Below are 10,411 nucleotides of genomic sequence, written 5' to 3' on the forward strand. Positions count from 1 at the left end.
TATATACCAGCTAGCCCAACTTCAGTAACCCTACAAACGTCACAGCTGTTTAATTTTCTGTCTTTATTTATGTTGGAAGTGACAGCAGAGCTGTACGTTTGAATTTTTTTCAGAAATCTCTCAGTCAGAACATGCTATATCATGTTTAGATGGAAACTAGAGAGCTAACTTCCTGCTAATTTCTAACTCCATTAAATGTAATACATTCTGTTATCATGGGTGCCTGGATGTTAAACTTAATTGTTACACCTGGTAAAGATCATTTTATTAAAGATGAAAGAATTTAGACAGTTTTTAACGCTCAGTGATGCCGCAGTGTTTGTTTGACTTCGGGACCTGAAGCGGACGGAGTTTTGGACCCAGATTACTCCGAGTCCGCAAGGCTCCTGACTACGGTAACCGTAATGCTCCGACAATCCATCAAGCGGTGCGGCTTCGTAGCTTACCGAAGTCGTACTAAAACATTTTTGACAGATTTTTGAGCGCCCTGTGTGACATAAAATCGGTTCGAGGTCAGTAAGCAGAATTCATACATAAGGCGCACTGTCGATTTTGGAGAAAATTAAAGGATTGCAGAAGTGGAAGTGCGGAAAATATGGCCCCAAACCATCACAAAGCCTCCACCGTGCACTTTGGCAGCAACTAATGAGGAGTGGTTTGACACTTCTGCACAGTACTGTGCTTTTTGGCCACTCTGGAGCATCTCTAACAGTGTTAGAGATATATATCATAACACTGCCTGGTTTGCATGTTCAATTTTAACCCTAAATTTACTGCAGTACACAATAAGCTTTCTTTCTGTAGATCTCATGTCACATCGTGTTTCTTACCTGCAGTCATGTCTGTAAAAGGCCCCTGGAAGCAGATGCTGAAGCCCTTCATGAGCAGCTGAAAACAAAAGGAAGACTTAAAAGAAGGATAAAAAAGCTGCTTTAAAATGTTTTCAAAAATATGTAGAGTAAAGCAAGTAAAGAGGACATTTACTCAGTGGATTTAACCTTCAAACAATGCTCAACAACACTGGATGAGAGCAGCCAACACTGCTATTACCATTACAGCTGAGTGTGTTTCTGAACTCTTCACCTGTGTAAAGGGTTACAGTGGTAGAGCTGAAACACCTCTCCAAGCATATCCTGCAATTTACAACACCTATTCCTCACTTACTGGGTAAAATAAAGCCTTGAGACCTCGTTGATTTTTTTGCCCTCACTGTAATACAGTAAATGAAGTGATGAGTAAAAGAGAACCGTGCAAATAAAGCTACCGTCACCGAGGTAATATCACACTTAAAGGAGGCAAAGAAAAACGAGAGGCTCGACACCAGGGACGCTGTTTTATCACACTCAGGGTCAATAGGCTTGCTTGAAATGGGAATGTAAACTTGTTTCTTTGAACTATGATAACCACTGAAAGGAAACTCATGACACGGCCTCATCTACAGCGTGTGGCAGGATGGAAGTGTTTGAAAGATAAATGTCCGAGCGACAGGGGAGAGAAATACTCATTTCTCACGCTTCCCTGTACGTCCATAATCATCATTAGCCAGAGGTGCTCGGTGAGATGAAAAAGTGTTTCTGTTACAGATTTTTAATTTAGACAACAGCTAATGTCCTTCAGGAGGTATTAGAGTGTGATAACAAGCACACACAGGCACACACACGCACACACACTCACGCAGTTTCTTTGACTGATTTCCAGAGCGTTCTGGTGACAGACTCCCCGACTCTCCATTTCATCTGTTAGTCCGTTTGTCACACTAGTGCAGGTGACAGAAAGTGAATATGAACGGGACAATCTGCCTGGCTCCATCAAATTGCCGGCACGGTGCACATGCCACTTAAATAAGCCTGAAATTACTAGCTAATTCAATTAGCAGAGGTTCTTCAAAGGCAGTGATACGGCCAACATGACATCTAGCCATTTCTAATTTTCCCCCTCAGTGGCAACAGTAGTGGTCCTGCTGGCCTTACACCAAGGGGAAAATTACAATTAGCTCCTCACAACAGGGTCTGAGCTAAGAGGCTGGTGCAACACGAGGAAACAAGTTCAAGTGCTGCTTGTAATTGGGCCATTTGATTTGATTTTCCTCTCTGAATCACAGACTATTCTTTGTGGACTAACACTGTGCTTTTAAAAAATATGAGAGCAGTGGTAACTGTCGATAACAGCAGGAATTAATGCGCCGATTTGCTGTTTTCGCTTTGTTTTCCTAAATAATTGTTGTGTTCTAAAACAAATTTGCTTCATCCAGTCAACATGTTGACATGCTGCAAAATCTCTATAAGCTACAGTAAAACAGACTGACAGAATGGAAAGGCATTGGTGGGCTAATGAACTGAACAGATGAAGAAGATGTGCATCTTCATGGATATATAACTAATGAAGCTTTGAGTATTTTAAAGGCAGATTTAGGGAGGAGCAATATAAATGTAGCAGAGCCACGAATCCTGTGGTGCAGGATGAAAGTATAGCTTAGATTTTCAATGCTATGTAGATGATACCCAGCTTTATTTATCCATGAAGCCAGAATGCAGTGTGTCTTAAAGACATAAAAGCCTGATGACCTCTAAGTTTGTGCTTTCAAATTCAGATAAAACGGAGGTTATTGTACATCGTCCCTAAAAATCGTAGTAATCTGGTATCTTTACCTTTTCTAGACAGCATTATTGACCTCCAGTAACACTGTGAGGAAACTCAGAGTCTTTTTTAACAATGATATGTCCTTCAGTGTGCACATTAAACAAATATGCAGAACTGGTTACTTGCATTTGTGCAAACATTAGAAAATAGAAATAGAGGAGGAGAGAACTCAGTAGGTAGAGTGTTTGCCCCATGATCGGAAGGTCGGGGGTTCAACTCCACCGAATAGCTCCCCTGAGCTACCCCTGAGCAAGGTACTGTCCCTACACACTGCTCCCCGGGCGCTGGATTGGTGGCTGCCCACTGCTTCACTGAGTGAATCTGTTAAATGCAGAGAGAAATTTCCCTACAGGGGATTAATAAAGTATACAAAAAAAAAATACTGTCCCAGTTTGATGCTGAAAGACTTAATTCACGCATTTATTACTTCTAGGCTGAACTACTGTAACTCATTATAATCAGGCTGTCCTAAAAGCTCCCCAAAGACTCTTTAGTTGTTCCAAAATGCATCAGCTAGAGACTAACAGGGACTAGAAAGACAGCACCCATCTTATCTTGCAGACCTCATAGTACTGAATTACCCCAAGAGAGCACTTCGCTCTCAGACTGCTGGTTTACATGTGGGTCCTAGGATATTAAAAAGTAGAATGGGAGGCAGAGCTTTAAGGCTTCAGGCCCCTCTTCTGTGGAACCAGCTCCCAGTTTGTTTGGGAGACAGACGGCATCACTACTTTTAAGATTAGCCTTAAAACTTGGATTTTTAATAAAGATTACAGTTAGTGCTGAATCAGGTGACCCTTAGTTAAACTGCACTAAGTCTAAGCTGCTGCAGGACTTCTTATCACGTACTGTTTCTTCTTCTTTTTCTTATTCACTCAGAGAAATACCAATTCAATCTCTGGTTCTCTTCCATAGTGTGTCTCCCTCCCCTCACTGTAACTGGATCACAGCAGGTGGCTGCTCCTCCCAGAGCCTGGCTCTGCTGGATAATTTTTCCTGTTAAAAGGGAGTTTTTTCTTCCCACTGTTTCCAAGTGGGATTCACAGGGAATCATCCGATTGTTGGGTTTATTGCTCTATTCTTGTAGGTTCTTTACCTCAGAATATAAAGCGACTTGAGGTGATTTTGTGCTATACAAATCAAACTGAATTGAATGCATTGCAGTTTCAGTGAGCATGCAAAGGAGCTATAAGGCTATGTTGTTAACAATCAAGCACACATAGTAAAAAGCTATTGTGCCATTCATCAATACCATTTCTCCTCAAAAGTAACAATAATGCAAAGCCACATATTGACCCTACCTGAAATCTTTGTTATGCACCTCTTTAACTGTACCTTTTGTAGCTGTACCGCTCTTATCAAAGTTTCAGAGTACTTTTAGATTTTCTTTTAAGCCTCAAGCTAAAACATCCGTTTTAAAGCTATAATATTAATTTTATGTGGCATAGGACTGCACAATTAACTGAATTTTAATCTTGATCACGATTTTAGCTTTCCACAATTAAATCAAGACGATCGACTGATATTGCTCCATCAATCGAATGCAAAGCACCGCCAGATCACTGCCTGATGATGTGGCTGCATATGCCAGTCACAGCTGTTCCCCTGGAGACGAAGGTTTTCTGGATAGAAAGTAGCACTATATTAAAAGACTGCTTTACAACACATAATAGTCCATTAAAACTAAATACGGATGTCTGGCACAGCTGAAATGAAGAGCTTGTCCCTCAAAGCAGATCATTGTGTGGAAACACTCCAAACACAGCAAATGACAAATAATATGCAAGGACTGCTGGACGAGGGTGCCTGCACTGCAAAGGAGCACAACTCACTGACTCAAGCCCCTGAAAACGCACCAAACAGTATAACAAATGTATGAATATTCATATTGTTGTCTTTTGTATTGAATTGTAAATAACTGGAGATGAGTTATTATTGTTTGTTGACAATCCATACCACACTTGATCTATGAAGCTTTATGATCAATTTCTATTTTTATTATAAGAGTATATTTATCAGTCCCCTTCAGTTAACAAAGCACTCACATTACTGTCTTCAGTGGTCCGAGCTCTTGAGGGGCCCTGGTGGTTGGGCCCATTCACCACATCCCCTCTCACCTCAAACGGACTCTGGTTAAGAAGAAAGCAAAAAGACTCAAATAGGCAAACATGAAGCTCACAGTTAGCGTCAAAATTTTCGGCTCGGTTATTTTCTATTTTCATTTTCGTTTTAAAAACAGCCTAAGTGATTATTCAATCTCAGGACTGAATTTAAACACAGAGTCTGTTAAGAGTAATTAATTTCTTCCCAGAGTCAGGTATGCTCTTATGAGTACACTGAGCATTCTTCAATGTGACAGCAATCAACTTTTAATCGTAAAGAGTGCATTTCTGTGTTCATGATATAATGCTTTTTTTTTTTTCTTCTTAAAACTGCCCCAGTGATGGATAAAATAACTTGAAATACCGATACTAAATGTAGCCTGGCTGGATTACACTGGCCTATCACAGAAGCAGACTTGCTAAAACAAATGGATGGCTAATCATTTATGGTGGTATATCACAGCGAGCCACAGCCAGAGATTCATCATGTGGCCTTAATTCAACATCGGGACAAACACAGATGTGACTGTAAGCCACCGCTGCGCTGATTCAACGAGCACGCGGGCGAGCGTACCTCATCTAAGACTTTCTTTTGTTTGAAGCACTCAGAAATCCCTACAGAGAGAAAAAAAGAGCAAAAGATTGCGAGCTTATTATCTGACACACAAAAACCTTACTGTGTAAAACACCCTTTTATTCCAGCCTACCTTTTCATGCCATGCTGTTTTTTACATTTAAATTTAGACTAATTACTCTTTACTTATTAGTTAAGTTAAGTTATACTTACACTGGAAACTCAACACCCACTTCCTGCCTGCAATTCCCAGGAAGTATTTCAGTGTGCGCTCACATACCAGCTGTTCATCTGGCAGAGAGAGAAAAAGAGCAGACGCATGAAAACAAATGCAAAATACGAGAGCTCTTTCATGAGGTGATTGTACAAATACACCTTATACACTGTAAAACTGACCAAGTATCTTTTAAGGCCTACAAGTCACAAACTTGCTAAGTGTGAGTCCATGGAGCTATACGAGGGGCTAGAGATGCTCAGCTGGCTCCTTACTACCAACTGAGCATCCTTTGAATACCATGGCCTACCTGAGCCTTGCTGACATGTCCATATCTTTATGACCGCAGTCTATCCATCTTCTGATGGCTGTTTCTAGCTGTATAATGTGCCATGTATCAAAGCTTAAATAATCTCACAGTGGTTCCTTGAACATGGCAGTTCACTGTGATCAAAAGCCCCCCCCACACTAACTAGATTGTAATCAAATAAAGCAATATGGCATGTGATAAATGGGAGATTCACATCATACATGTGCTGCCAACCAATCTAACCCATGAAGAGTTCAGGCAGTTAAGAAGACAGAAGGAGGTTGAACGAAGAACCAGCGAGTTGTGCCTAATAAATTGACCAGTGACTATAAAAGGTTATTATATGTTATTAAGGTTATTAACCGTCTGAGCTCTTGGACGCAACGCTAAAAGGTTTCTGTTGCAAAACAAAGGACAATATATGGTTATAACTTCTGCTCACTCTTGCCAGAAATTACTTTTTTAATATGTTATCATTTGCAGTATTATCATTATTACATTTAAATTTAATATGGAAATCCTGGTAAAGTGTTGTAAACAAAGTATAGTCATTCTTTTTCATTAAAAAAATAAGATTAACTGATGCCCTATAGTTGCAGTCACACAAGACTTATTATCTCAAAGCAAATGTAATCAGTAGCAGTGTTGCAGTGCAACTCAATAGACTTACAACACTTTGCGTTCCAAGTTATGAGTTATTTAGCTACTTTTTAATAAGCAATCAGTTAATTCTAACATTTTTCTCCTTTCCTCTGTTCTTTCTGTTGCCACAAAAAGGATAAAGCCTGATGCAATCCAGCTGCTCTCCAACTAGTGTCAGTGCCCATGCTCACGAGATTTGCAAGGAGCCATTTCTTCTAATATTTCAGATTTACGAGTGAAAAGGACAAGAACAACACCACAGTGAAATTCAAATTGCGTCTGGGTGATAATAAGTCAATAAGTCTTTCAGGCTCACAAAGAGCTCACTTCAAGTTTGAAGTAGCACTTTCAAGCTAAGAGCATCTTCACAACAGCTCCAAAACATCAACAGTTAGGTTTTAGTTCAGCGGAGTCTGGTTAAGTGGCGAGACGAGATGCTCCCAGTCTGAACTGGGAACGAGGTAAAGTCAGTGTACTCGGAGGTAGATTCACAGTTGACTGCACACACAGTACAACCTAACATGTGCAAAATGACTTAAACACGTTTCTTTTCCCAGTCGAGAATACTGTTACATAATTGCTATTAAATGGCATAAATCGGGAGACCTAACAACAAGAGGAAGCCAAGACAGATCAGAAGTCAGATGGTCTAACAGGTGAGTCAACACAATCGTGTCAGTGCATGCACAGGAAAAAATGTCCAACTCTGGCTCATTCTGATGATTTAAAGGAAATCAATCTTCATCTTTTCTTCTCTTTTCAAATCCGTGAAAGAGGCAGACAGAAACTTTTTAATCCAGGTAAGAGTCAAAAATGCCCATTACTGCCAGTTCTTCTGAGAAATGCATTTTAAAGGCTTTAAACTTATTTTCTACTAATGGCAGTAATATGAGACCTCCTGCTCCTTTCCCAAAATTTAACCATAAAGATCAAGAGGCCTACGATTCCTATTTTTAGTTGCCCAGGAAACCGCTGCAATTAAAAGAAAAAAAAAAGAAAAAAGGAGGACTTCTTAAAATGTGACAGTTAACATGGTGCTTTGGAGACAGCGAGCTTTGAAATTAAAAATAATCTATCAGAGAGGGTAATTAGCAACTAGCGGATAAATGGAGGAGAGAGTGTGTGGGGTGGAGAGAAACAGAGAGCTTATCTCCGAGGAGCGCTTTAAAAGACGCACGAAACAAGCTGTAACTACACGTAGAAAGAAAATGTCCTTTTCTAATTGCAAATGTTCTTTTAGAAAAAAAACACAAGAGCTAGAAACAACTAAAGTAATGAGGATTTAATTGCTCTGTTGCCTATCAAGCCAATTTGTCCAGTGGCTCCCTTTGACTCTAAAAGGAGAGCATGTGACTGTACTTACCTGTACGCATGATGACATGAGTCACTTCTGGTGTTACCTGGGAAACCACACGGGCACCAACTCTCTTGGCAAACTTTTTCACCATAATCTGTTGGCAACAGCGTCATATAAGTTTATTTATTCTAAAACTGACTAAGTTTAAAAAGCAAACAAACTGACTGATTGTCCAAAAGGTCACCTGCTCATTTGGGCCCAATCCTGATGACACAAGCACCAGCTTAGCTTTGCATGCGTCTTTTGGAGGGCTGTTATTTTCTTTGTCTTCTTGCCCGTCGGACAGAGAACTGCTGTCCTTCTGAGTCTTAGCTGCTGAAGTTGAAGAAGGTGTTTTGGAGACTCCAGTGCCTTTGACACCGACCCCTTTATGCGCAGACTTCTGCGCTGCTGGAGAGAAAAAACACAGGACACACAGTCACCTGACCTGACCCATTCCTCTTTCACCACTTTTGGTGATCCTTCATCAGAGATTAACCTTATCAACCACAGTCAGGCTAAATCAAACAGACTCAAAAAAAAACTGCAGTAATGTCAAATTGCTCCTTTATGTTCATGTGGTATTAAATGTGCAAATAGAATAATGAAGCTATCTGAAAAAACATGTTTCTACAGTTCACTTCATACCCATCTGTGTGTCACCTTCAGGCTCTGACGGGTTGGGTTCGGGAACACCTTTGCAATCAGATGGTTCTGGGTTTAGGTTCGGTCCCGCTTCTGGAACATCTTTCCTGCAAAACAGACGTGTCTGTAAGCTCGGCATGCATTGGTTTTAACTTTACATTTCCTGGATTTTTGACCTGCATGTACAGACTGTGCAAAGGTTCTTTGTATTTCGCTTCCAAAGAGCCAGATTCCATTCTAATATTTTAAGTGGTCTTCAGCAGTACTTTTCCAGACTTTCTAAAGGTCTATGAGCATTTTTCTTTGGACCCTGGTTGCTATTTTTTCCATTCATTTTGCATTTGGTTTTTGTATCTAGTTGCGTATCCAGAAGATAATTGTTACACAATGTTGGATCTGTGGATCGCTGCATATTCGGGATGCACCGATTGTGAAAGTTTTGATTTCACAATCGGTGCGTCACAGAAGGTGTAACAAATTGTTACATTTGAAATTGTTACACAATCACCTTCTGTTACATTTGAATTTGTAACAAATTGTTGCACAATCACCTTCTGAATTTGTACAGTTCTTCCCCATAAAACTGTATTTCCATGTGAGTTTTCGTATGTTTCAATAAATCACTGCACTTTTTCCCCCATCTCCTATAATATAATACACATACTACATATACACATATAAAGAAATTATAAAACTTTTGCACAAAACTGAATTAGTACCACACGTCTCGAGTGCCTGTTCCCCTTTGAATAACACTCCAGTTCTAATTCCTAGCAACACTTTAAGTTTGCAGAGCGGGGCTGGGACAAAATATCAGTATTTTCCTCATGTGATGAGACTATGATGGCAGCAAACATCAGTATTTTTATTAAAGCATGCAGGCGCTCTAAATGGATACCCAAGCCCATTTAAATGACCAGAGTCACTATTCATGTCTGCTGATGGTGAATCTTACCAAATGAATCAGGACAAAAATAAATAAATAAAAGAGCTAATGGGAGGGAAATGGTGAGAAGCGGGGCAGAGCTAAGTAACAGAACTGACATATCATTAAAACTGAACTCTTCTCCTTCAGTTAAACAGATATTGTGATATTTCATAGATGACTGCCTTGCAATGTATTGAGCAGAGCACTATATCATGCATGATGCATTAGAATATCATCAGTTATCAGGATTCCCAACTCAACTGCATGCTACAGCGTAAATGTTGATCCAGGACTTGACAAAGAAAGAAAGTTGATATCAGTGACACATTCTTATATAATTTTCGGCAGAGGTATGCTTTTATTCTCCAAAATGAATAAAGTTGGTAAAGTTTCCTTCCTTTGTTTTCTTTTGGGTTTATTTCTTCACTCAAAGTCTCTGGCAGAGTGCCTGCGTTTAAATTACCTGCACCAGCTCACTGAAAACTTAGACTGCAGTGCCAACTAATCTTTCCAATTTCACTACTGCAGTTCTGGAATATGTGCTTTTTAATTTAGAACTTGTATAACCAAACCCCTCTGTGTTCTCATCCGCCATTTCTCCCACTCTCTCGCCCAAAGGACAGCACGTAGAACTCTGGGAGGCGAGAGGTTGTATGTGTGTGTCTGTGTGCGCAATCAGTCGCAAGAGATAAATTACTGTGGCAATGCAAGTTTCCCGCTAAGTGCTCTAAATGACATATAAGATGCAGTCAGTAATGACTTTTTTATTCTCCACAGCATAAGCAGATTCTGGGTTCATTAGTGAGATTATCTGCCTGTCCTCTTGAGATGCATCACCCTCTGAGAACCACCAACACACACACACTCACAGACACACACACACACATCAGGCTTCTGCTGCTGTCACACAGGCCACAGCGTGTTTCACTCGGCGCTGCTGTGGGACGACATGAACAGTGATACAAAGTATCGATACAAAGTGTGCGTTACATGTTCTTTGATGTGTGATATGATTTTAAA

The 10,411-nt window shown here is 40.2% G+C and overlaps 1 protein-coding gene across 1 annotated transcript in view; it reads right to left on the reverse strand.

The window, feature by feature from the left end:
* LOC102198514 (BRCA1 DNA repair associated) overlaps positions 1 to 10,411 on the reverse strand; it is a 25,006-nt gene that overhangs the window by 6,511 nt on the left and 8,084 nt on the right. The window contains exons 12-18 of the mRNA XM_013915951.1: positions 8,467 to 8,570; positions 8,024 to 8,229; positions 7,846 to 7,933; positions 5,530 to 5,607; positions 5,317 to 5,357; positions 4,686 to 4,769; positions 831 to 888 (exon numbers count right to left, since the gene is read on the reverse strand). Of these exons, the coding sequence (XP_013771405.1) occupies positions 831 to 888; positions 4,686 to 4,769; positions 5,317 to 5,357; positions 5,530 to 5,607; positions 7,846 to 7,933; positions 8,024 to 8,229; positions 8,467 to 8,570 (659 nt within the window). The remainder of the gene's footprint in view (positions 1 to 830; positions 889 to 4,685; positions 4,770 to 5,316; positions 5,358 to 5,529; positions 5,608 to 7,845; positions 7,934 to 8,023; positions 8,230 to 8,466; positions 8,571 to 10,411) is intronic.

The sequence above is a fragment of the Pundamilia nyererei genome, unplaced genomic scaffold (genome assembly GCF_000239375.1).
Source record: "Pundamilia nyererei isolate P.nyererei 1_Seehausen unplaced genomic scaffold, PunNye1.0 scaffold00407, whole genome shotgun sequence".
In the NCBI taxonomy this organism is placed as follows: Eukaryota; Metazoa; Chordata; class Actinopteri; order Cichliformes; family Cichlidae; genus Pundamilia; species Pundamilia nyererei.